This window comes from Giraffa tippelskirchi, chromosome 5, assembly GCF_054371585.1.
Source record: "Giraffa tippelskirchi isolate mGirTip1 chromosome 5, T2T-mGirTip1v1.2.pri, whole genome shotgun sequence".
NCBI lineage: Eukaryota > Metazoa > Chordata > Mammalia > Artiodactyla > Giraffidae > Giraffa > Giraffa tippelskirchi.
In genome coordinates, this window is record NC_137279.1 from 161854267 (window position 1) to 161878152 (window position 23886).

The 23886-nt window shown below is 44.8% G+C and overlaps 2 protein-coding genes across 7 annotated transcripts in view; one reads left to right on the forward strand and one right to left on the reverse strand.

Moving 5' to 3' along the window:
• LOC145505040 (uncharacterized) overlaps positions 1-23886 on the forward strand; it is a 387325-nt gene that overhangs the window by 252905 nt on the left and 110534 nt on the right. The gene's annotated exons all lie outside the window — the stretch shown is intronic.
• LOC145505041 (uncharacterized) overlaps positions 1-23886 on the reverse strand; it is a 128935-nt gene that overhangs the window by 15816 nt on the left and 89233 nt on the right. The window contains exons 4-9 of one of the 4 annotated variants that reach the window (XM_081486712.1): positions 12868-13062; positions 10125-10370; positions 8776-8911; positions 7282-7401; positions 6762-6966; positions 3005-3622 (exon numbers count right to left, since the gene is read on the reverse strand). In XM_081486712.1, the coding sequence (XP_081342838.1) occupies positions 3005-3234 (230 nt within the window). In that variant the 5' untranslated portion in view covers positions 3235-3622; positions 6762-6966; positions 7282-7401; ... (1 more) ...; positions 10125-10370; positions 12868-13062. The other 3 variants (XR_014052737.1, XR_014052739.1, XR_014052738.1) reach the window with 3 other exon arrangements.

Genomic DNA, 23886 nt, shown 5'->3' on the forward strand with positions numbered 1-23886 from the left:
CTAAAGATAGGAACTGAAGCCCTAGTTCTGGTGCTGAGGAGCTGTGTGAACTTAAATAGTTTCTGCTGTCCTTCCTGCTGCCTCAGCAGTCGAAACCCTGAAAGCTGGCTACACTAGATCAGATGTTAATGTGCATAGGAATCACCTCAGAATCTGTTAAAGTGCAGAATTTGATTCAGCAGGCCCAGGGTTAGTCTGAGACTCTGCATTTCTTAAACGTTTTAGTGAACCTGATGGACTGGGGAATATAGTTGAAGTGAGAATCTGTTTCAGAAGTTCCTTCCTGTGTTCTACAAGCATCATACTCTTTTGAGTGACAAGAATTGTATTTCTGAGGGTTTTAGGTATATCCTTACACACACCATTTGTTAAATTACATATGTAATACAGACGGTTAAAAATTCAAACAATACAGAAATATAAAAACATGGGATGTGGAAGTGCCCTGGTAATCAACCCCCAAAAGAGAACCATTGTAAATGATGTAAAGTATTTAAGAATCTGACCACCTGCCAAAAGTCATGCTTAGCTGTCCTGATCATGAATAGGAGCCTTTTTGAGAAAGGATCTGGTTTTTTCCTCAGCTCAAAATCATTGCAGCCACTCAGTGTGGTAGAGACGAGGTAATGTGTTTGGGCTGATTACGTGGAGGAGCGGGTTTCTGGGTATTGTCTTCTCAGGTGGGGATCTAGAGTTCATGGTGACATCATCAAGGGATCTTCACAGATGTAAGGGAGAGAGAATGCAAACACGAGAACTATAAATTTGGTCACCTGGGGCTTTCCATATAGGGGCTTTCTCCTCCTTAATTTCTCTGTGGGAACACTGCCCAGTTATTGGGAGGAAAGTTTGGCATATATTTTCCCTGAAAAATGCCCTGTGACATCAAAGAGTGATCTCATGGAACCCAAAGAAGATAAGAATTTTCTTTAGTAATAGACATAGGACCAATTTGTCCTGGCTGTCTAGAGCATAATCCTCTTAGTCCAGAGGCATCCTCGAGAGGGGAAGGTTTTTACTTTCTGCCTCCTCAAGCACGCAGATGAGACAGCCAGAGGCAAACTCTGGCTTTGCTGTTGTTTTAAGAGCAACTCCTGAGACACAGGTTCCCCAGTTGCCCTCAGGATTGCATTCAAAGTATTCAAGATGGCTGGGTACCTCTCTTCTTCTCCAATCCCGTCCTTTCTGCCCATTCTTCCTCTCATGAGGGAGTCTTGATGCACTTACAAAAGCAGTTTCCTTTAATGAACCCAGCTCTTTCTAGCCTCTGGACTTTTCTAGGTTATGCCCTCTTCCTGGAACACACCTCTGGCCCTGTCATCCCCTCCCACAACCCTCACTAACTTCCCTTCCCTCCTTTCCCTTCCCCTAATGAACTAGGATGGCTCTCCTCTCTGCTGGCATCTTATACCACTCCTAGAATAACACTTCCTACACACGGTGACTTTTTTGTCTTCCATGGTAGACTGCAAATCCTTGAGGACAGATACTCCATTCTAGTTAAAGTTTTTCTCCTGCAGCATCAAATATTTTTTAAATGAATGGATGAAATTTAACTCACTCAAGGAGAATTAAAATGATAATTACTAATACGCTTACCTGAATTAATTTTTGGTTGAGGATTTTCTAATAAAGATATGGTCACTAATGCATTTGCTTTGTGGCCAAATTTTTAGAAGACAGTATGGTGTAGTGAAAGAGGCTGGACAAGAGATAAGAGGGACCCAAGTATATCTTTTATATGTTGTATATCATTAGGCTGGTGCTTGGCTTTTCTGGGAACCATTATCTTCCACAGGGAAAGAATGATTCCTATGATTTTCAAAAGATTAAATGAGCTACTAGGCTCAATTAAAAACAAAAAAACTAGAGAAATACACAAATATCAGCTCTTATTATAATGGAACATTTAAGAAAATTAAAGATTTATTCTTTATGATGAGCTTCCCAGGTGGCACTAGTGGTAAAGAATCCACTTGTCAATGCAGGAGACACAAGAGATGCAGGCTGGATCCCTGGGTGGGGAAGATCCCCTGAAGAAGGAAATGGCAACCCATTCCAGTATTCTTGCCTGGAAAATTCCATGGACAGGCTGCAGTTCATGGTGTCACAAAGAATTGGACATGACTGAGCATGTGCGCGCGTGCGCGCACGCACACACACACACACACACACACACACACACACATCCTTTATGATACCAAATGATTGTCACCAGTGTTAGGGATGGCTTTGTGTATAAGTCATGAAGATATTGTCTCTAGTTTAAACCCCTCACCCCCCTCCGCACACTTCAGTTCTCTGTTTTGAGACACTGGATTGGGACTCTCCAAACCAAATGCCTCCTTTGCCAACAGCTCACTTTTTAGGCTCTGCCTATAGGGAATCCTAGTTGTTGTTGTTGTTCAATCACTCAGTCACGTCTGACTCTTTGCAACCCCATGGACTGCAGCATGCTAGGCTTTCCTGTCCTTCACTATTTCCTGGAGTGTGCTCAAACTCATGTCCAGTGAGTCGGTAATGCTATCCAATCATCTCATCCTCTGTTGACCCCATTCTCCCCCTGCTTTCAATCTTGCCCAGCATCAGGGTCTTTTCCAATGAGCTGAGGCTTTTCCAGTGACTCAGCTCTTTGCATCAGGTGGCCAAAGTATTGGAGTTTCAGCTTCAGCATCAGTCCTTCCAATGAACATTCAGGATTGATTTCCTTTACGATTGACTGGTTTGATCTCCTTGCTGTCCAAGGGACTCTCAAGAGTCTTCTTCAGCACCACAGTTCAAAAGCATCAATTCTTCAGTGCTCAGGCCTTCCTTGCGGTTCAGCTCTTACATCCATATGTGACTACTGGAAAAACCATAGCTTTGACTATACTGACCTTTCTCAGCGAAGTATTGTATAGGGGATCCTAGAGAGAATCCTAACCCTAACCCTAACCTAACCCTAACTGTAAGCCTGGCAGAGGAAGGAGAGACTTGCCCTGTTCCTGCCAGTGTTAACACCTACCTTTCCTCTTCTCCTCCCCTCTCTGGGCAGGGCAGCAGCAATTCCTTCCCGTTGAAGCCAGGTAGGGGTTTTCCAATTCTTGGAGAATTAGCCTCACTGCATCCGCCCAGGAACATCAGCACTAGCTGCTGGCACCTGCAGGTCTGGGTTGCGGCAACACAGAGCTCCTCCTCCGAGCTCGAGACCTCAGTCCCAGCCGAGCAACACCGCCTTTGTGTTTCAGTCCTCATTCAGCCCCACATTCAAGTTTCTACATTTTAATATTTCCAACTTCTTCCTTCATTTCCCCAGTGCTGGAGGTAGTAGCTGCTTTCTGCAATCTATACCTCCTGTTACCCTTTTCTGTCTTACTTTTTTTAACACCTAGTTAACAATTCCTTATAGGAAGTTCCCTCTGTTAACATAGCTGGTGTACTTTTTGTCTCCCAACTGTATCCTGAGAAGCTCTCAGGAGATCTGAGCTGGGGAACAATCAGCATTGCCCCTTGGCCCGTATGTTCTGTCAGATGATATAATGTTGGAGGTAACAGGCTAGGAAAATCTTCATTGTGAATCTTGTAGCATTTTCCAGGGAGAATCACCATGCAGGTTCCGATATTCTGAAAAAAGACCATGTCTCTGCACAGGAAATTATACAAATAAACCATCAGCCTAAATTTGGTTGAAAAAAGTGAGAGCCACAAAGTGAATATAACCAGAAATGACACAAACAGGAAACATCATGCCCATAATAGTCCAAATTATTCAGGAGATGGTTTAACCATTCCCAGTACATATTAATCAGAGGGACCTGGTTTACTTAGACCAAACAGTGAGCACATAGTAGGTGTTTAAAAAAATAAAAGCAGACAGTAAAGAATCCACCTGCAATGCAAGAGACCCAGGTTCACTACCTGGTCAGGAAGATCCTTTGGAGAAGGGCATGGCAACCCACTCAAGTATTCTCACCTGAAGGATCCCATGGACAGAGGAGCCTGGTGGGCTCCAAGTCCATAGGGTCACAAAGAGTCGGACATGACTGAGCAACTAACAGTTTCACTTTAGAAGAATGGGCATTTTTTTAGCTGCCTAATGTCAGAGAGTTCTTTTCATGTTGGAATAGGAGCATGGCTTTGTCTCCAAAAAGAAAGATTTTTCCTTTTTCCTCAGCAGATGACTAGAACAGGGTTTCCCAGCATCTCTCCCACACTGCGATACATGCAGGTCAGCATCCTGGGTTAAATAAGATGAGTGTCAGAACCTAGATGCTGCTGCTTATGAATGAAAACCCCAGGTCCAGCTATCACCAAAATGTTGTCCAAAAACTTTCTTTCAGTTTCAAGTTTTTTTCATTTTATTTCACACTTTTAATTTTCATGAAGAAATTTGTGGTAGAACGTATTCAACTAGCTGTACAAACTTTTTGCCCAACCCAGTAGATATCTTATTGATGGGGAAGTTCCGTCCAAGACCATGAGCAACTCAGCAGCATCAGATGCTTCAGCCCTTGACCTCAGATTTTGAAGGAAGGATGCCTACATGCAGGGTCAATTAGACATCACCACCACTCCTGAGCAGTAGTAGTATTAGATATAAAATGCAGCAATTTGTCTTTCACTTTGGAGGGGCTATCCCAAGCATGCCCTAGACCACTAGATGTCTATCAACTTCACAGAAGTGACAGATCCCTGAATCTTTGTAGGGTTGATTTGCTCCCCTTTGAAGCACATGTGTCTTACCAAGGTCTCTAGCCTACTGGCCACTGCTTGTCCATCATATCCAATCAACATGATAGGACTGATGTAATGTATCAGTGTCCCATCTCTCAGGTTACATTACAATGGAGGCCAGGAGAATTCCCAGGTGGTGGGTTCTAGTGGTAAAGAATCTGCCTGCCAATGCAGGAGATGCCATAGATGTGGGTTCCATCCCTGGGTCAGGAAGATCCCCTGGAGAAAGAAATGGCAACCCACTCCAGTATTCTTGCCTGGAAAATCCCATGGACAGAGGAGCCTGGTGAGCTATAGTCCATGGTGTTGGACTTACTGACTAAGGACAGGAGAATTCACATAGTACTGAGAACAATGAATACTATTATCTGTCCCATGAGAATGCAGATTGTTTCTGATTCTCTTTTTAAGTTGAAAGGAAAAAATGCATTCACCAAATTGATGGTGGTATACCGTATCCCTGAGGTCTTATCAGTCAGTTCTGGCAGGAAGGCCATGTGTGGCACAGCTGCTGCACTCATGGGGTCTGCTACTGATGGAGTCTGCAGTAGTCTTCAGAATCGATCAGCTTTCTGCGAGGTCTGTTCTTCAGGGTCTAGACTGGTGAATTACATGGGACCACCACTTCTGCAATTTTTAAATGGTTAATGAGGAGACTAATCCTCCACTCCCCCAGAATGTGATAGCTCTTGGTTTACTATCTTGGCTGAGGTGGAGAGCAGTTTCAGAGTAATTCCTTTTGCCTTCCTGCCATGGTAGCCCTTGATCACAATCCAGGGATCTGATGTAGGGTTATTCCAATTGCTGAATATATAAATTCCAATTATATACTCAGGCTTCCCAGGTGATGCAGTGGTAAAGAATCTGCCTGCCAATGCAGGAGATGCAAGAGACTCAGGTTCAATCTCTAGGTTGCGAAGATCCCCTGGAGGAGGAAATGGCAACCTGCTCCAGTATTCCTGCCTGGAAAATTCCATGGAGCCTGGTGGGCTACTGTCCAAGGGGTCGAAACTGAGCAACTGAGCACACACAATTATATACTCATGAACTGAGAAAATGACCACTGGGTCAGTCCAGGGGCCCGCTGGGCTTACTATGAGTCAGATGTTAGACAGAATTTCATTTATTACCTGTCTCCTATAGGCATGGCTGGCTACATAATATGCAGAGCCCAGTAAAAATTAAAATGCAAGGCCCCTTGTTCAAAAAGCAAAAAAAAAAGTGCCATTCATGATACACATAAAGATTTTCCTTTCTTCTGTGTGTTGTCTCAATTTGTCATGGTGTTTTTATTTGCTATTTAAGGTATAAATAAAAATTTGAAATGATTAGCATTAATGTTACCATCCATCATGCCAGCTTTCAATGTAAATATCAGAGTAAACTTGTAGACAGAATCACCAAAACTACTTATTTGTATTTCATAGCTTGTCCCTAAGGGTGCCTCAAGATAGCTACAAGAGGTAAATATAAGCCAGACCCCAGGAAGGTTAGAATGAGAAGAAGGATCCCTGCAGACTCAGAGCCAGACAATACAAGCTTTGTGGGTATGGAGATACAAGCCAGCCTTCACAGTAGGGCACACTGGCCTGATGGCTGCAGGGGCTCCTCTCACCAGCCACTGGACTGATGCACCATGTCTGATAAGGAACAGAGTATGAGAAGGTTGAGGCTTCCCTGGTAGCTCAGCTGGTAAAGAATCCACCTGCAATGCAGGAGACCTGGGTTTGATCCCTGAGTTGGGAAGGTCCCATGGAGGAGGGCATGGCAACCCATTCCAATATTCTTGCCTGGAGAATCCCATGAACAGGGGAGCCTGGGGTGATATAGTCCATGGGGTTGCAAAGAGTCAGACATGACTGAGCGACTAAGCCCAGCACAGCACCTGAGGATGTTGAGCTGAGTGTCTTAACATCCCAAGACCCACCATCCCAGCTCATGGCACACAGGCCACCCCAAAGTATCTTTAAACCTCTGCCCCAGAACATGCAACATGCTTGGTACCAAGATCAGGGGTGAGCAAGATGCACCTTTGGCCTGTCACCCACCAGGTATACTATGGTATTGCCAGCCCAAGGCAGTGACGGCTGCTTCCATGCCCTTCTCTGAGATGCTCTGTGATGCTGTGAGCTGACCCTTCCTCTGCCTGTGTCCAGGTCTCTCCCAGGTTGGAGGTCAGCAGTGATGGCAGGACAAGGAGAAGGGGTCTGGGTGGGCCCTGGAGGATGAGCAGCAGGTGACAGAGAACTTGTCCTGGGAAGGCAGTGGTGAGTGAGGGTCATGCTGGTTTCCCCCGTGTCATTAGACATTGCTTACGAAACAAAATCAAAGATAAAATTAGGAGTATCAAAGCAGCAATCCCAGAGTGTGCAGGCCCTTTTAAGTATGGCTATGTAGGTCACATGGCCAGTAAAAGAACCTGGCCCCACCCATAGGTGGGACCATATAGCTCTCACTATAACAGGGGGCTGTGATGGTGCTTTGGACCTCTGGATATTGATGTTACTCAGACCCTCTAGTCAGTAATCCTACAAATCCTGATATTCCCGTTTTCCCCAGAATAGTCACCCATATGCATGGTCATAGGTCCATTTAAGAAGGGACTGAGGAGAGCATCACAGTTTGTCATGGTCCTCCGGGGTTTTTCTTCCAAGGTTGCAGCCATCTCTGCACCAGTGAGGTCTGGATCTGAAAAAGGGCTCAGGTATGAAATTGAACAAAGATCATGGCTTTTTATTAGGGGGATCGCCCTCAACCTCCTAGCCCTCCATGTTTGTTTTTCTTTGTAATAGATGTTAAGCATCATCCTTGTTAAATGTCCATTAATTTTGCCCCTGTGGACATCATGTGCTATTAACTGTCTCCTCAGCTTCCTGTGGGTCAGTCTCTCTTGGTTGCCCCTCTGACCTTGCTGGTCATTACAGCAATTGTGGTCTCCTGGTTTCTGGTGGTTAAGCACCACCATCTGACCTCCTTTGTTTGGGCGGGTGGGTGGGTGAGGCACCATCCCCCAGGGCGATTAAGGAGCCCATCTTTGTGATGATCTCTCTGGCCTTCATCCACGGCCTGCACAGGAGGTCACCTCTGAACTTAGCAATCCTGTGCTCCTCTCACCAGTATGTTCCTCGTGGCCTTGGGGAACAGTGTGTCTTCAGGTGGAGATTATGGCCTTATATGTTATATTGATTATAGTGTGTGTCATCTCTCTGCCTCTCCACTTCCTCTTCCATTTGCTGGGACGCCTCAGGCAGTTGCATTTCCTTGACAGCTGCCTGTCTGTTTTTCCAGGCTTCTAAAAGCCATCCCTATGGTGAGTTTGCCCCATCCTGGGGTCCTTCCTGGAATGTTGAGTCCCATGTCCCCTAAACGTTCCCCTGAGTCAATGAATTCTTGGTTTTTTACTTTCTTGATCAAGCATCCCCCAAATCCAATCCCAGCAGTAGTCCTTTGGCTCCTATTGGTGTTTAACAGCTCAGTCTTGCAACTCTTTAAGTGTGTGGTGTCCTTCCTCTCTTGCTAGAGCCAACACGCCTCCAGCTGGGTTATGTGGAGATCTAACCATAGGTACTGGCTTAGAAGTGAGCAGAGTCAACACATTCAGGGGGACCCATCCAGATGTCCCTGCCCCATAGTTCAGGGTCCTAGGTTTTCACACCAGGACACTGTCCTTCACATCACAGCCCTTCCTTGGCTGGGCAATCAAACATCTCTGGAGCTCTGCAGGTCTCACAGGTAGGGCTTCAGCATGTCCTTCAGCTGGGGTTGCCCTTCAGTCACAGGTCTCTTGTAGGCCTCTCTACAAGCTGATGACCCTGCTACTTGGACGCTAGCTGCTTATTAAATGCCATCTCTCAGTATCTTTCTTTGGGGGTGTTAATACAACTTAGGAGTAACCAGCCAACTTCCTGGTCTTTTAGGCACTATACCCCCATATTTTTCAAATGTTTACATTGTTGAACCTGCCACAGCATTTCCCATCACCAGGACATTTTCCCAGGTCACCACTGGTGAAATCTTCTCCGTGAGGCCACCACCTGAGTCCAGGGACCACCTGTGCCTCACCTGTTGCCATGACTGTGTCCCCTGTGGGACAGGGGGAGATGAGCTCATTTCAACTCCCCATTTTGCTGGCTGTTTCTTTGGACCACTCCCAGTGCCATGTACGCTGTTCTGGGTCCTCTGAGAAGCCGACACAAATCTATATGTGTGAGAAATTTATTAGGGAAATTTAAACACATGAGAGAAAATGAAGAAGGAGCTGGGGGATCCTGGGAAGACTGGTATGACTCTGAAAGAAGAGGAAAAGGAAGGAAGGAAAGTGGGGTGGGAGTGTCTTAGACTTCAGAGCAGTCCCAAGGGAAGTTTGGCAGCGTTGTTGGGAGTCCTGAGCCAGTGCTGCTCATCAGAGGAGTCCTCTGTCTTCTCCTCACAACCAGCCTATCCTAGTGTGTATCTTAGTACCCTGGTGCAGGCAGTCATGGGCTGGGGACAGCTGGTGGGAACATGGCTCCAGTGCTAATATAGTAATGGCTTTCAGAGCCCAGTGGTGAGGGCTTTTAGGCTCATGCAGTCAGTGACCTGAGAAGCCCATGTTCATGGCTGCCGTATGGGCAATCAGAATATTCTACGTCACTACACATGCTCATTCACTCAGTTGTGTCTGACTCTGCAACCTCATGGACTGTAGCCCACCAGGCTCCTCTGTCCTTAGAATTTTCCAGGTGGGAATACTGGAGTGAGTTGCCATTTCCTACTCCAGGGGATCTTCCCAACCCAGGAATAGTACCCACATCTCTTGTGCGGATTCTTTACCCCATTCACCACCTGGGAAGCCCCTCTACATCAGTAGCTGAACTCAGAGTATTGTAGAATGAAGTCTCATCCACATTTCCAAAGAGTGGAGAGTAAAAAGTCCACTAGATTCTTGTGTACTATTCATACAGAAGTGACCATGGTCTCCATAGTATTTTAGCCAACCCACATATCTTTAAAGTAATTCACTGAAACCTACTTCTAACATCTATTGTGCTAATTAACAAAACTTGACATTAAATGGAGTGAAATATAACTGAAATGCTGTCTCTGAAGTGTGATCCCTTGATTAAATAGCTGCCTGGAGTATGTTATCCTGCTTAGGGCAGCAGGACATCCCAGAGTATAGAATAAAATAAACTAATGCAGACTTCCAGAGCTCACTGAATCTACAGTGAATCATAGTAAAGCAGATTGGAGATAATACTTATATCTGGAATAAATCAGGAGAATGTGCAAAATGGTGAAAATCTTAGAAATATTGAGCTAATTCACATATAACCCTTAGAACCCCACCATGAATGGCTGACATGGTTATTATCATCTAACCATATTACAACTCTATAGAGTTTTATAGTATTAAGGAAAAGAAGCCTTACTTGCTGTGGAACAATTAGGATTTCTTCATTTCTCTTTGCCAGCACGTGAACAGAAGCAAGCAGAGAATAAAGATGGAACTTGCCATATTAGGAAAGGAGGGCTGAACCTTTTCATGTGCTTAACTTATCCAGGATGTGTATGGAAGGGAAGGCTGCACCCGTGACTCTGTGCATAGGTGGTGTGTCATAGGTGGAGAGCTGGGGAAACACCGATCCTTTCAGGTGGAACTTCTGATTGATCAGCATCTGTGTGTCAACATAATGATGAATATTTACATAGGGCTTTGCAGTTTATAAAGCTCTTCCCCACAATACATTGTCTCATTTAATCCTCATAACCCTATAAGGCAAACAGTACTTTTGTCCCCATTTCCTAGATGGAGAATATGACTCAGAGATGAAGTGAACTTCCCAAGGTATACAGAGTCCATCCCTGTAAAGCCTGAATTGCCCACTTGCCCCGCCATTCTCCAGGCTCCCAGAGCCACATTCATCTCTCATGTGCCACCGCTAGTTAACACTGAGGATACACATGGGATTAGGACACACTAGGGACTTCCCTGTAGCCCAGATGGTAAATAATCTGCCTGCAATGCAGGAGACCTGGGTTCAATCTCTGGGTCAGGAAGATCCTGTGGGGAAGGAAATAGCAACCCACGCCAGTATTCTGGCCTGGAGAATCCCATGGACAGAGGAGTCTGGTGGGCTACAGGCTATGGGGTCACAAAGAGTTGGACATGACTGAGCAACTAACACCCACAGCCCATGCTCCCAAAGAGTTTTCTCCGTAAGAATTCCTTGAGAATGTTTGACACTGCCAGAAATTCGGAGAAGACGGAGAGAAAGCATACATTATGACCTTTTCCCTGGAAGACTTTACACTCTAAAAAAGTATAAAGTGAGCACTTTTTGGGGGGAGGGGTTATCTTTGTTTTTGTTTTTACTTTTTGTTATGGATCAATTTTAGGTTTATGGAAGAGTTGCAAACATGATACAGATTCCCACATAACCTTCACCTAGCTTCCCCTGATGTTACATCTTACATAACCAAAATAAGTCTGTCAACCCTAAGAAATTAACACTGGCCCATTACTATTAACTGGATTATAGATATGACTCGGATTTCTACCGTTTTCCAGCCTATGTCCTTTTTCCTGCTCCAGGATTCAATCTATGATGCAGACTCCTTAGTCTCCTCCAATCTGTAATGGTTCCTCTTTATTTCTTTGCCTTTCTTAACTTTCATCTTGATATTGATCGAGTATTTAGCAGAATGTTTTTCAATTTGTGTTTGTCTGATGTTTCTCTCAAGATTAGACTGAGGTTATGGATTTGAGAAAATGATACACATAAATGATGTGCCCTCTCATCACATCCTATCAGTGGGTACATTGTGTCAACATGACTTATCCCCTGTAATGCTAACCTGGAACACTTAGATAAGGTGGCGTCTGGCAGGTTTCTCTATTGCAAGTTGCTGTTTATTTACCCCGATACTCCAGTCTCTAGAAATGAATTAGTCACTAAGTCTAACCTACACTCAAGGGTTAGCAGGGAATTACGTTTCACCTCTGGAGAGAGGAGTATCAAGGAATTTAGGACATATGTTAAAACTACCACCATAATTAATACATAGTTAGGGGAAGGTGGTTTGAGCCTATGCAAAATATCTTGTTTTTCCTTAAGGTTTCATCCATTAATTTTAGCCTCCATCAGTGAATCTTGCCTGAGGCAATTATTACCATGCTGTTCTCATGGTGATTTTCTGCTTCTCTCATTTCTTTTATACTTATTATTGGAAATGGTCTGTAAAGAAAATTGACCCTTCCACCCCAACTTGTTTATTTATTCAGTCAATCATTTATCACAATATGGACTCATGGGTATTTATCCTATTGTGTTCAATACAATACAGTTTATTTTTTGTGTACAATCAATACAATTGCTATTTTGTTGTTGCTGTGCCTCAAATCGCTCTAGCTTTGGGCACTGGGAGTTCTTTTCAGTTTGATTCCTGTGTCCTTTTGACATTCTCTATCCATTTTTGGCTTAGTTTTGAACACTTTTTTTGCCACTGCATGATACTCCAGGCTTACCGTGTATGTCTTCAAGGAATCCCAATTTCTTTTCTTAGAGAATGGTATATAAAAAAACCAAGCCCTGGGCGCTTAAGTTGTGCTTGTTGCTCTTGGAATGTCATTGCTTTTGGGCCCTTTCAGTGGGCAGTATCTATCTATTCTAATCTACATATACGTGCATCTCTACCCATGTGTAGAATTCATTAAACTAAATGAGGGTTTATGCTGATGTCTCCAGCTCCATTGCGGCACCACGGGGTACACTCTGGCACTCGACTTTTGCTTATTTGTTATTTCTTTCTCCAACACTGAAAGCACAAAGGATCTGTTTAAGTTGGAAAGAGATTCTACATTTTAGGGGATGATGAACTCTCTCTGCGTGGAAGAAAGATGAAGCAGGAGACCAGAGAACCCATCTGTGGGGTGACAGGCAGCCCTATTGTGTAGGACAGATTTGCCCAAACTTCAGACTCTTTGGAAATATTAAAGAGCTTTGAAAAATCCCCAATTAATTAAAAGCATTTACTCTGAGATCATCTTCTATGTCTTGCTCCATCATTCTCTCGCATCACTAGAGCAGCCCCAAGTAAATAGCAGAGTCTTCTTTCTATGCCCTGGGTTAGAATTCCATCTGTACAACCTCCATATTTTGTAGGGGAGAGTACCTGAAGCTCAGAGAGGGGAGGATCTCACCCAAAGTCACACAGCAAGTCAGCAGTAGAGCCAGAAGAAGAGCTCAGGTCTCCAAACGTTCAGGCCAGTGCTCTTCTGAACTGCAGAATATGGCAGGAGTGGGAGACATCCACTGTACATGTGGAGTACAGACCTCCTTGCTTAATTTTGACAAGGGTCTTCAGCTGCTGGGATAAAAATGGACACTCTTTGTTGAGTGCAGCTTTAGTGGTAGGCATTAAGTTAAGCATCAATATCTCCTTGAACATGGTAACCCTAATGACACAGGTGTTACTATGTCTGTCTTGCAGATTAGCAAACTGAAAATGGAAAAGTTCATAAACTAGCTCAAAGTCATGATGGGACCAAGGTGGGATGCAGGCCTGAAACTGTGCGTTAAATGCCGACTCCTGACTTGCAGACCAGCTTGTTGCTGAGCTGCAGAAGCTGCCTTAACTGTCCCCCAGCAGGAGGGGTGTATGTCTCCATCATTGCTGGGGGTAAGCAAGCACTGGCCTGGAAAGGGCTAATTATGATAACAATCAGAAATGCCTTGTAAAGTGGCCACATGGAGGCAGAAATACTTTGAGAAGCTGTGCAAGCATTCTGCATGCTGCCCTTTCTTCTTCTTCCTTCTCCTCCTCTTAGTCTTCGTCTCTCTCTCTTTCTCTCTCTCACACACACACAGCATACACACATCTCCTCCCATACTATTGCGACTCTACCCCTGGCACTTTTCCTGAGCCAACCATCTTCAGCTCTGCATCCTTAGTAGGTCACGGAAGAAAACCAACCTCGCTGGTGCAGGACTATGAACTGAGCAAGGGCTTGGGAGTCTAGATGATCTGGGTTCCAATTCCAGGTCTGTTCTTTTTGAACTGCCCCTCCGAGGGAGTTGTGTGACCTGGGCAAATTGTGTGCTAAGTCGCTCGTCACATCCGACTGTTTGAGCCCCTATGGACCACAGCTCACCAGGCTCCTCTGTCCATGGGATTCTCCAGGCAAGAATACTGAAGATTGTTGCCATGCCCTCCTCCAAGGGATCTTCCAGATCCAGGGATTGAATCTGCATCTCTTACGTTTCCTGCATTGGCAGGCGGGTTCTTTACCACTAGCACCACCTGGGAAGCCTGGGCAAATTACACAGCCTTTATAAATGACATAATAATACCTAACCTGTAATGTTGGGCTTCCCTTGTGGCTCAGCTGGTAAAGAATCTGCCTCAATATGGGAGAACTGGGTTTGATCCCTGAGTCGGGAAGATCCCCTGGAGAAGGGAAAGGCTACTCACTCCAGTATTCTGACCTGGAGAATTCCATGGTCTGTATAGTCCATGGGGTTGCAAAGAGTCGGACACAACTGAGCAACTAAGCACAGCACAGCACAACCTGTAATGTTAAAGTCAGTAGAAAATGTATCTTGAATTTCTCTGCTATTTTCTCTCTTGTTCCCTTTCAGAACTGCCATGTTGTTCCCAGGAATAATCTTATAAAAACATAAATCTGGTCATTAGAGCTCCTCCCCCAATATTATCAACAAATAAATGCCAAGAATTTCTCATTGCACTTAGAATAAAACCCCCATCTTTATCATGTAAGAGCCTCTGTGATCTGGCCCCCACCTACCTCTCCACTCCCCACCCCTTCCCAGACTCCTCTGCAGACTCTCTCTCTCTTCTGCGATCACCTAAGCAAAGACTCTTTCCTGCCAGGGACCCCTCATCTGCTGTTCCAGCCCCCAGGGACTCCCCTTCCCCTCTTGTCACCTGGATTTCCCTGGTGGCTCAGCTGGTAAAGAATCTACCTGCAATGCAGGAGACCTGGTTCAATTCCTGAGTTGGACACGACTGAGCGACTAAGCACACAGCACACAATGCCTACTTATCCTTTAAGCCTCAACTTGTCCTCCTAAAAGAGGCCTTCCCCGAATGCTCTGTTCAAACCCAGCCCCCTCTTTCACAGTCTCCTGCTGCTCTTCCCTTTCCTTCAGAGTCCTCATCACCATTTATAATCATGCATTTGGTTATGTGATTCCTCATTCAGTGTCGGGTCTCCTCCCATAGGTGGAGAACAGAGTGTGTCTCCATTCCTTTCTGTCTCTCCCTGGGGTTAGTCTCAGTGCCTGGGGCAAACTAGGCAGTCAAGAAATATGTGGCGTCTGAAGGAATGAATGATAGAGTCCTGTGTAGAGCACAGGTGGGCACACAGTGTACCTTTAACAGATCTTCGTAGCCTCAGCCCGCCTCTTCCCCAGCCTGGTGGATGGACTAGAGCACAGCTCTCGGCAGTGGGTGCAGTCTCTTCCTCATCCCAGGTCCCCAGCCCTGTGGGGCTGGCTGGGTGCAAAGCCCCAGAGGCCAAGGGCAGACCCTGCTACCCCTGAGAGCAGGAGCCGCCTGTCGGGAGTGGGCAAAGCCGCTGGGGAGCAGGGCCCCTGGGTCCTCATCAGGCTCGAGTCCTCCCCGTCCTTTCTCCCCGCTGCAGAGAGCCAATGCCAGTGGAGCTTGGCTTGTTTTGGTGTACGCGCTGCTAGGCAACCGGCCTGTTTTTGCTTATTTACATCCCCTGGGCAGTTTCACAACATTCTGTAATAGGCCCTGCTCTCTCTGCTGCACATCTGGTTTGGGTTTAAACTGTCAGAGTCCCCACTGCACAGAGAGCTAGTACTTTCCCCAAGTCACTGAGAGGGACCCCACACTCTGGCTGCCCAGCCTCCATAGTATTGGACCAGCCCATGGAGCCCTTCACTTGCCCAGACCTGACTCCCTTCTCCACCCTGAACCTCCTAGTCCTTATTTACAACAGTGGACACATTTCAAAGCCTGAGATTAGGGACACGTTGAGAAGGAAAAGAATGATGGGGGTTCAAGAAATCCTACAGTAGGAAGTAAGTTGACAGAGAATGAAGTCTGACCCCTTATACAGCCACTCATCTCCCTTGACCCACAGAGAGGGGAGCTGATTTAACCAAGGGGACACAGATAAACAGGGCCAAACCCAAGACCAAGTTCCTTGGCCAGGAGCCTTCTCACCAAGATGACAACCTTAGGGATAGAGTGGGTTAAATTGGTTTTTATTTAGTAGGTTCACTCCTCTCTCCATCATACCCCAAAATTCCTGGTGGGGTTTCTGCAAAAGGACCAAAAAAGAACTAGAGATTTGGTGGATGTCACTTTAGAGAGAGAGTTTCTGATTTCCTTATCTGCATGCAGGGCAGGGGTAGGGACAGATCAATGAAGAAGTGCTGCTTGGGAACAGACACAGGACACCTCTCTCTGTGCCTTCCTTACACTCAGAGTAAAACCCAAGGTTCTGACATGGCTTTCAAGGCTCTACATGATCTCATCTTGTTACCTCTCTGACCTCACCCTCCCCTCCCCTGCCTTCCTACATTCAGCCCCAGCGATTTGTGCCAAAAAGAGCAAGAAGGCTTCCTTGGTGCAGAAGTAGCCAGCCAACGGGCAAAGCTGGATGAGTCAAGTGAGGACTGGGTTTCTCACTCTTTTCTCTGGCAGAGAACAAAACACTCGGACAAAATACACACGGCTTTATTTTTCTCTGCAGCACTTAACCTGCTCCTGACATATGGTTACATTTTGAATTTACTGTCAGTCTTTCCCAACTAGAAGGTAAACTTCTCGCAGGCAGGGTCTTTCTTCTGGTCATTGTTGTGTCCTTGTACCTACAAGAGTTTTACATGAAAATTGGGCTTCAGAAGGATTTGTTTGAATGAATGAATGAGTGAGTGAGTCTGTCCTCCTAAGCTTGTTCACATGGTGATATTCCCTTACACCTACCTCTCACCTACAAACTGAAATGCTTTCTGAGGGCCTGGGCTCTCTCTTCTCAGCTCTCTGTGATGCTCCACATCTCCTAACTTGTGGAGCATATACTTCCCCTCTGCCTGGAATGCCCCTCCTGGTCCAACTCTGTATCTCCTGGTAGGGTCTGACCTGGTAACTTTTCATGCTGAGATGAACCTTTGACAGTTTCTGGCTACCTCTCTGTGGCTTGCCATCATGATGATTATTACTTATTAGGCTGCTCCATGTTGATTAATCAACAAGGAATAAGGGAACCAGATGACCAGGTGTGTAGCAACTGAGCAGTGGTCTTTGCCCTCAGAAGTTTTCTTCTGATTCCTTTTCAGGCTTACTTTGTCAGACCTTCAATATAGAGCTCTTATGGCACAAGAGCACAGAGTGTGTTAGTCACTCAGTTGTGTCTGACTCTTTGTGACCCCATGATCTGTAGCCTGTCAGTCTCCTCTGTCCATGGGATTCTCCAGGCATGAATACTGGAGTGGGTTGCCATTTCCTTCTCCAGGGGATCTTCCCGACCCAGGGATCGAACCCAGGGATCTCCCGCATTGCAGGCAGACTCTTTACAGTCTGAGCCATCAGGGAAGGGTACAGAATGATATGTAAACAGAGCTCTTGATTTGTTTTTTTTTCTCAATCCTTCACCTTCCCCATTGACCCACAGTGAATGGCAACACCATCTGTTCAGTTTCTTAAGGCAAAAACTCAGGACTTGGCTACTGATCCAGACTGGATCCATCATCTCCCCAATACCAAGCCATTGTCAAGTCCTACCAACTCTGCATCCCCTGGCATATCTGAAAAGCATCATATTCTCTCCACCTCTGTGACTTTTCCCTCGTCCAGATCCCCAGCATTCTTACCTGCCTTACCGGCTCTTTATTTCTACTCTTCACTGACCAGCAAGTGATTAGAATTAGGTTTCAAAAGAGAAGTTAAGTCATATTGCTTCTTTCTTTAAAACTGCCCAAATGGCTTCCTGTTACACTTAGGGTCAGAACCTTATCCTTTCTTTACCTTGGCCCCAAAGGCTACAATCTAGCCCCTGCTGACCTCTCCTACTTCAGTTCATCTCAGTCTCTAATTCGCCTTTTCTCATTGTGCCTGAGCCACACTAAGCCTCTTTCTGTTCTTTGAATAAGTAAACTCATTCCAGTTTCAGGACTTCTGCACCATCAATCACCTCTCCTTGGAATACTCTTTCTTCTAATCTTCACATGATTCCTCCAGCCACTCAAATCCTGATTTAAACAGCATGTCTTCAGAGAAGACTTCTCTGATCATTCAGTTTAGAATAACATGACTCCTCTCCCGTATACATACTTTCTCATATAGTTTTAAGTTCTAACATGGACCACAAGATTTTCTATTGATATATATATTTTATTGTATGTCTTTCCTGAATTAGAATGAAACAATGAGAACAGAAACCACTGTGACCCCAGCACCTAGAATAGGGCCTGACACATAATAGACACTTAAAGTGTTTCTTGAATGAGTGAATGAAAGAGTCCATGGTAGCCTGAACATGGACTGAGAATCAGGCGTCCTGTGTTCAACTCTAACCTGGCTGCTTTCACATTACGTGACTTTGAACTTGTCATATATCACTCTGGGCTTCCATCTCCACATCTGTAAAGTGAGTTCAGATTTCATGATCCTTAAAGTTCTTTTGAACTTCCAGATACTCTGATCTTATTGATCTTTTCATATTGTTAAACATAAAAAGCTGTCAAAGATGGTGATGACTGCAATGACTGGATGAAAGTTGATGGATTATTTCTTAAATCTCACACAGTGTCCCAGATTACATTAGTTATTTATGATTTGTACTTAAGCTACATATCCAAAAAGGATTTGAGTGGCTTAGGTTTCCGATCCACTTTTCTAAACATTCCCTTCCTTGTTTCATTTTCAAATGCTCCCTTCTAGATTGTTATATTACAATGGGTACTTCTGATTACAGCTAATAGAAACCTAACTGAATTCAACTATAATATGAAATCCAGAGAAAGCTGAATAACTAAGGTATTAGGAGGACAGCAAGAGAGCAGATCCTCAGATGCTGCTGGAACCAGGGACTCATATCCCACTACTGCTCCCTCCACCATTTTCTCAGCATCTATCAGTGTGTTGACTGTATCCTCATCTCACTATGTAGCCTGGTTCTTTCCCTGTAGTTACAGCAAAGCATTGATCACACTTCACCATAACTGATTCATTTTGTTGCTTAGTTTCAATCTCTTTAAGTACAATAAAGTTCACTGATGGAAAGGATCTTATCCATTTGTTAATCCCTTGCCCCCAACACAGTGCCTGGAGCATAGAAGGTGCTCAATAAATGCTAATTAGATAAATGAAGGATTAGCTCAATAAATGCTAATTAGATAAATGAAATAGAAAACATAGCCACCAGCTGCTCCAGAGTTTAATACCAGGCAGCTTCAGTTATTGGAGAAAGGCTAGCAAAGCTCTCTAAGACTCTAGTCAGAAAAGAAAAAAGAAATATTTTAGAAAAGAAACTGTTTGGCCCAACGAGGCCACATGCTTACCCTTGGCAAACAGCAGCAGCCATTGAATGTGATAGTGTCTCAGCATCCATGTGAATTGAGGGAGGAGATGCTTTTGGAATCGGGGAGGATTTCCTCCAAATCATGGTGGTAAAGAACCACCTGCCAATGCAGGAGACATAAGAAACATGGGTTCAATCCCTGGGTCAGGAAGATCCCCTGGAAGAGGAAATGGCAACCCACTCCAGTATTCTTGCATGGAGAATCCGATGGACAGTGGAGCCTCCCAGGCTACAGTCCATGGGATCACAAAGAGTCAGATATGACTGAAGCAACTTAACACATAGCACTAACACACTCACAAAATTGTTGTGGAGATCAAATGGGATATTGCAGGAGAAGGTGTTTTGAAAAGCTCTTATGAGTTTGCCATTTTTACAGGTCAAAATTGGTCAAATATTATCAATTGTGTATGTTTCAGTTTACATGCATGTAAGATATAATCGATTTGATTGTATGTCAGCGCAGTAAGAGAAGGAAATGGCACCCCACTCCAGTACTCTTGCCTGGAAATCCCATGGACAGAGGAGCCTGCTGGGCTACAGTCCATGGGGTCGTGAAGAGTTGCACACGACTGAGCGACTTCACTTCCACTTTTCACTTTTATGCATTGGAGAAGGAAATGGCAACCCACTCCAGTGTTCTTGCCTGGAAAAACCCATGGACAGAGGAGCCTGGTGGGCTACAGTCCATGGGGTCACACAGAGTCGGACACGACTGAAGTGACTTAGCAGCAGCAGCAGCAGCAGCACAGTAAGAAGGGATGTTTTTAAGATGAAATGTTAAGTTCCTTTTTGAAATAATGGTAACTAAATGATCTACTAGGTGTTGGCTTTACAAGGAACAGTGCTACGTGCCTTATGTGGATAGCTCATTATTTCTTCCGAGACTTCGATGAGGTAGATCCTATAATTATCCCCATTCTGCGGACAAGGAAATTGAGATTCGGTGAGGTTAACACATTATTGACCAGGGGATTTTTGCAGAAACTAACGCCTGTGGCCAGTGATTTGTTATGTGAGTGAATATTGAAACACTCTGGTCATTAACGTTTGGGTAGCAGAAAATGTATTAACACATCTCTGGCAACAACGTATTAAGTTATACATTCCAGATAACACAGCTCAAATAGTGGCAGGGCCAGGATTTGAACCTCGGTTTCTGGGATCCAGTGCTATTTATTACATTACATTAGGAAAGACTTGGAGGTCCAGCTCCTCCATGAAAGTTAATTCATTGCTACTAAGATGAGAGGCTCTCAGTTCTAAGAAGGCGGATAAACCTAGAGCCTATTATGCAGAGTGAAGTAAGAAAGAGAAAGACAAATATCATATATTAATGTATATATATGGAATCTAGAAAGATGGTACTGATGATTCTACTTTCAGGGCAGCAAAGGCAACACAGACATAAAGAACAGTCGGGGAAGGAGAGGGTGGGATGATTTAAGAGAGTAGCATTGAAAAATATACATTACCATATGTAAAATAGAGAGCCAGTGGGAATTTTATGTGTGATGCAGGGAGCCCAAAGCTGGTGTTTTGTGCCAACCTAGACACGCTGGGCTGGAAGAAACACAAGCTGGAATCAAGATTGACAGGAGAAATATCAATAACCTCAGATACGCAGATGACACCACCCCTATGGCAGAAAGCAAAGAACTAAGGAGCCTCTTGATGAAAGAGGAGAGTGAAAAAGTTGGCTTAAAGCTCAACATTCAGAAAACTAAGATCATGGCATCTGGTCCCATCACTTCATGGTAAATAGATGGGGAAACAGTGGAAACAGTGTCAGATTTTATTTTTGGGGGCTTCAAAATCACTGCGGATGGTGACTGCAGCCATGAAATTAAAAGCCTCTTACTCCTTGGAAGGAAAGTTATGACAAACCTAGACAGCATATTTAAGAGCAGAGACATTACTTTGCCAACAATAGTCCGTCTAGTCAAGGCTATGGTTTTTCCAGTAGTCATGTATGGATGTGAGAGTTGGACGGCGAAGAAAGCTGAGCGCCGAAGAATTGATACTTTTGAACTGTGGTGTTGGAGAAGACTCTTGAGAGTCCCTTGGACTGCAAGGAGATCCAACCAGTCCATCCTAAAGGATATCAGTCCTGGGTGTCCATTGGAAGGACTGATGTTGAAGCTGAAACTCCGATACTTTGGCCACCTCATGCAAAGAGTTGACTCATTGGAAAAGACCCTGATGCTGGGAATGATTGGGGGCAGGAGGAGAAGGGGACGACAGAGGATGAGATGGCTGGATGGCATCACCGACTTGATGGACATGGGTTTGGGTAGACTCCGGGAGTTGGTGATGGACAGGGAGGCCTGGCGTGCTGCGATTCATGGGGTCGCAAAGAGTCGGACACGACTGAGCGACTGAACTGAACTGAACTGAGTGGGGTGGTATGGGAAGGGAAGTTCAAGAGAGAGGGGACATAAGTATACCTGCAGCCGATTCATGTTGATATATGGCAGAAACAATCACAATATTGTAAAGTAATTATCCTGTAATTAAAAATGAAAATTAAAAAAAAAAAAAATGAATGACTCTTTCTGTTACCTGTGAATCCACAGACTTGGGTATATCCCACCCCTAAGTCACAGACATTGTATTATAACTAGTAGTAAGTGTATCTTCTGCCTAAGACTGGTTAATTTGCTTGAGGGACCATCTTATTCATCTTTGCACTCAAAGTAAGCCTTACATTTTACCTAGCATATGAAAGGCACTCTCCAAAGGTTTACTGAAGTGAATGGGGTAGACAGACAAAGATGGTTCATTATCGCCAGTGAGTATCGTCTCTGGTCTGCATGTTTGCGGTGGTGAAGGAACAATAATATCAGGGCCAATTATAAAAACAGGCCCATGTGTTAGGAGCCTATTATGTTTCAGAAGGTTATGCCCATTATATCTAGTTTTCATATTACCTTGCTGGGTAAGGGGTGGTATCTCCAGGTCTTTCCTCTTGAGAGCAGCAGAATGTATTATTTCCAAAGACTGTAAATATCTCCTCTGTGATATTAAAGCTGGGCCATGAAAATAATTTGCTCCAACTAGGGTCACACAGAGCTTTTAACCTAAAAACCATCCTCAGCTGGAATTGCACAAAATTCCATTCTGGGTGTGCCCCCAATTTCTTCTAAATGCAAACCCCACCCACACTCCAGAGCCCTACAACTCTGTCAAGCAAATGTTTGATTTGATTGTATGGGAACTTGATTCTGAGCCATGGAATTTGAGAGCTGTGCCTGCAAGCCTGGAATTTCAATATTAGCCTTTCTGACCTGGATAGCTTTGATCTCCCAAGTTTACACTCACAAGTATTGATAACATGGCTCAAATCACAAGCAAGAGCACCAGGTCCACAGTCCATGGCTGCCAAGTGTGTGCATGTGTACACAGATCTCTGTTGAGATCAAAATGGATTTAGATTACACAGGGCTTATCTGATGGTGGGGCAGAGAGAGAGAATTCACTTTCATTCAGACAATCATCCTATAGCACAGAAATCAAGAGTGAACTGCAGCTGAACTCTGGCAAGGCTGGACCTTTGCAGTATGGCCCAACCTTCCTTAATTTCTTAGAGTCTGCTTTCTCATTGGGGAATGGCCGCTTCAGTTAGCCACCATTTTCCAAGCATCTATAACTGGCACTGTAAGTCTTTACATAAAGTTAATAATAATATGTTAAACATATAGATGCTAGTCACTTTCTTGCTTAAATGCCTTCAGTGTTTCTCAGTGCCTGCAGAACAGGCACTTTACCTTTACCCCTGCTTTACCTTCCCATGATCCAGTCTCCGTCTCTCTCTCTGATCCCGATTTCTACCACTCCATCTCTCATTCCCAATGTCCTGATATATTAAAGTATTCCAAGCCTTCTGGACAAGGTGACTACACTTCCTTTCCTTCAAGGGGAATGTCCCATCCAGTTCTGCTTTCCAGTAAACACCTGTACCTCCTTCCCATCTATGCAAAATATCTTTTTTTCCCCCTTTTTAGATCCACACTCCAGCTTTCTCCATTTGCGCTGTGCCCAGGAAGTTGATCTGTGGGGATAGCATCAGTGGGTGCTTGTCCAGTTGGGAACTTCAGAAGTAGAGAGTGAATCCCTTCCTCCCTGCAAGGGCACTGGAGCTGGCATGTCCCTCACTGCTCCTTCTAAGGTGATCAACTATGCAGGATGCTCCCTCCTCTTGTGGGAAAAGTTCAGCAGCTACTCAGCTCCTGTACTTGCCCTGTGATTCTTCTACATCTGCATCTTTGCAGATAAGCCCTCCTCTAAACACAAATAAATTGATGGGCCGTTGAGACCCTGATGGGTACATGCTGATGCAGCACAAGCTCAGGGAGTCCTTTGTAGGCACCCACCTGTTACATCAGGCTTCCCCAATGGCTTAGCAGGTAAAGATTCTGGCTGCAATGCAGGAGACGTGGGAGACTCAGGAGACATGGGACACATGGGTTTGATCCCTGGGCCGGGAAGATCCCATAGAGAAAGAAATGGCAACTCACTCCAGTATTCTTGTATGGAAAATCCCATGGACAGAGGAGCCAGGTAGGTTACAGTTCACAGGGTCACAAAAAGTCAGACACACACACACATACACACATACC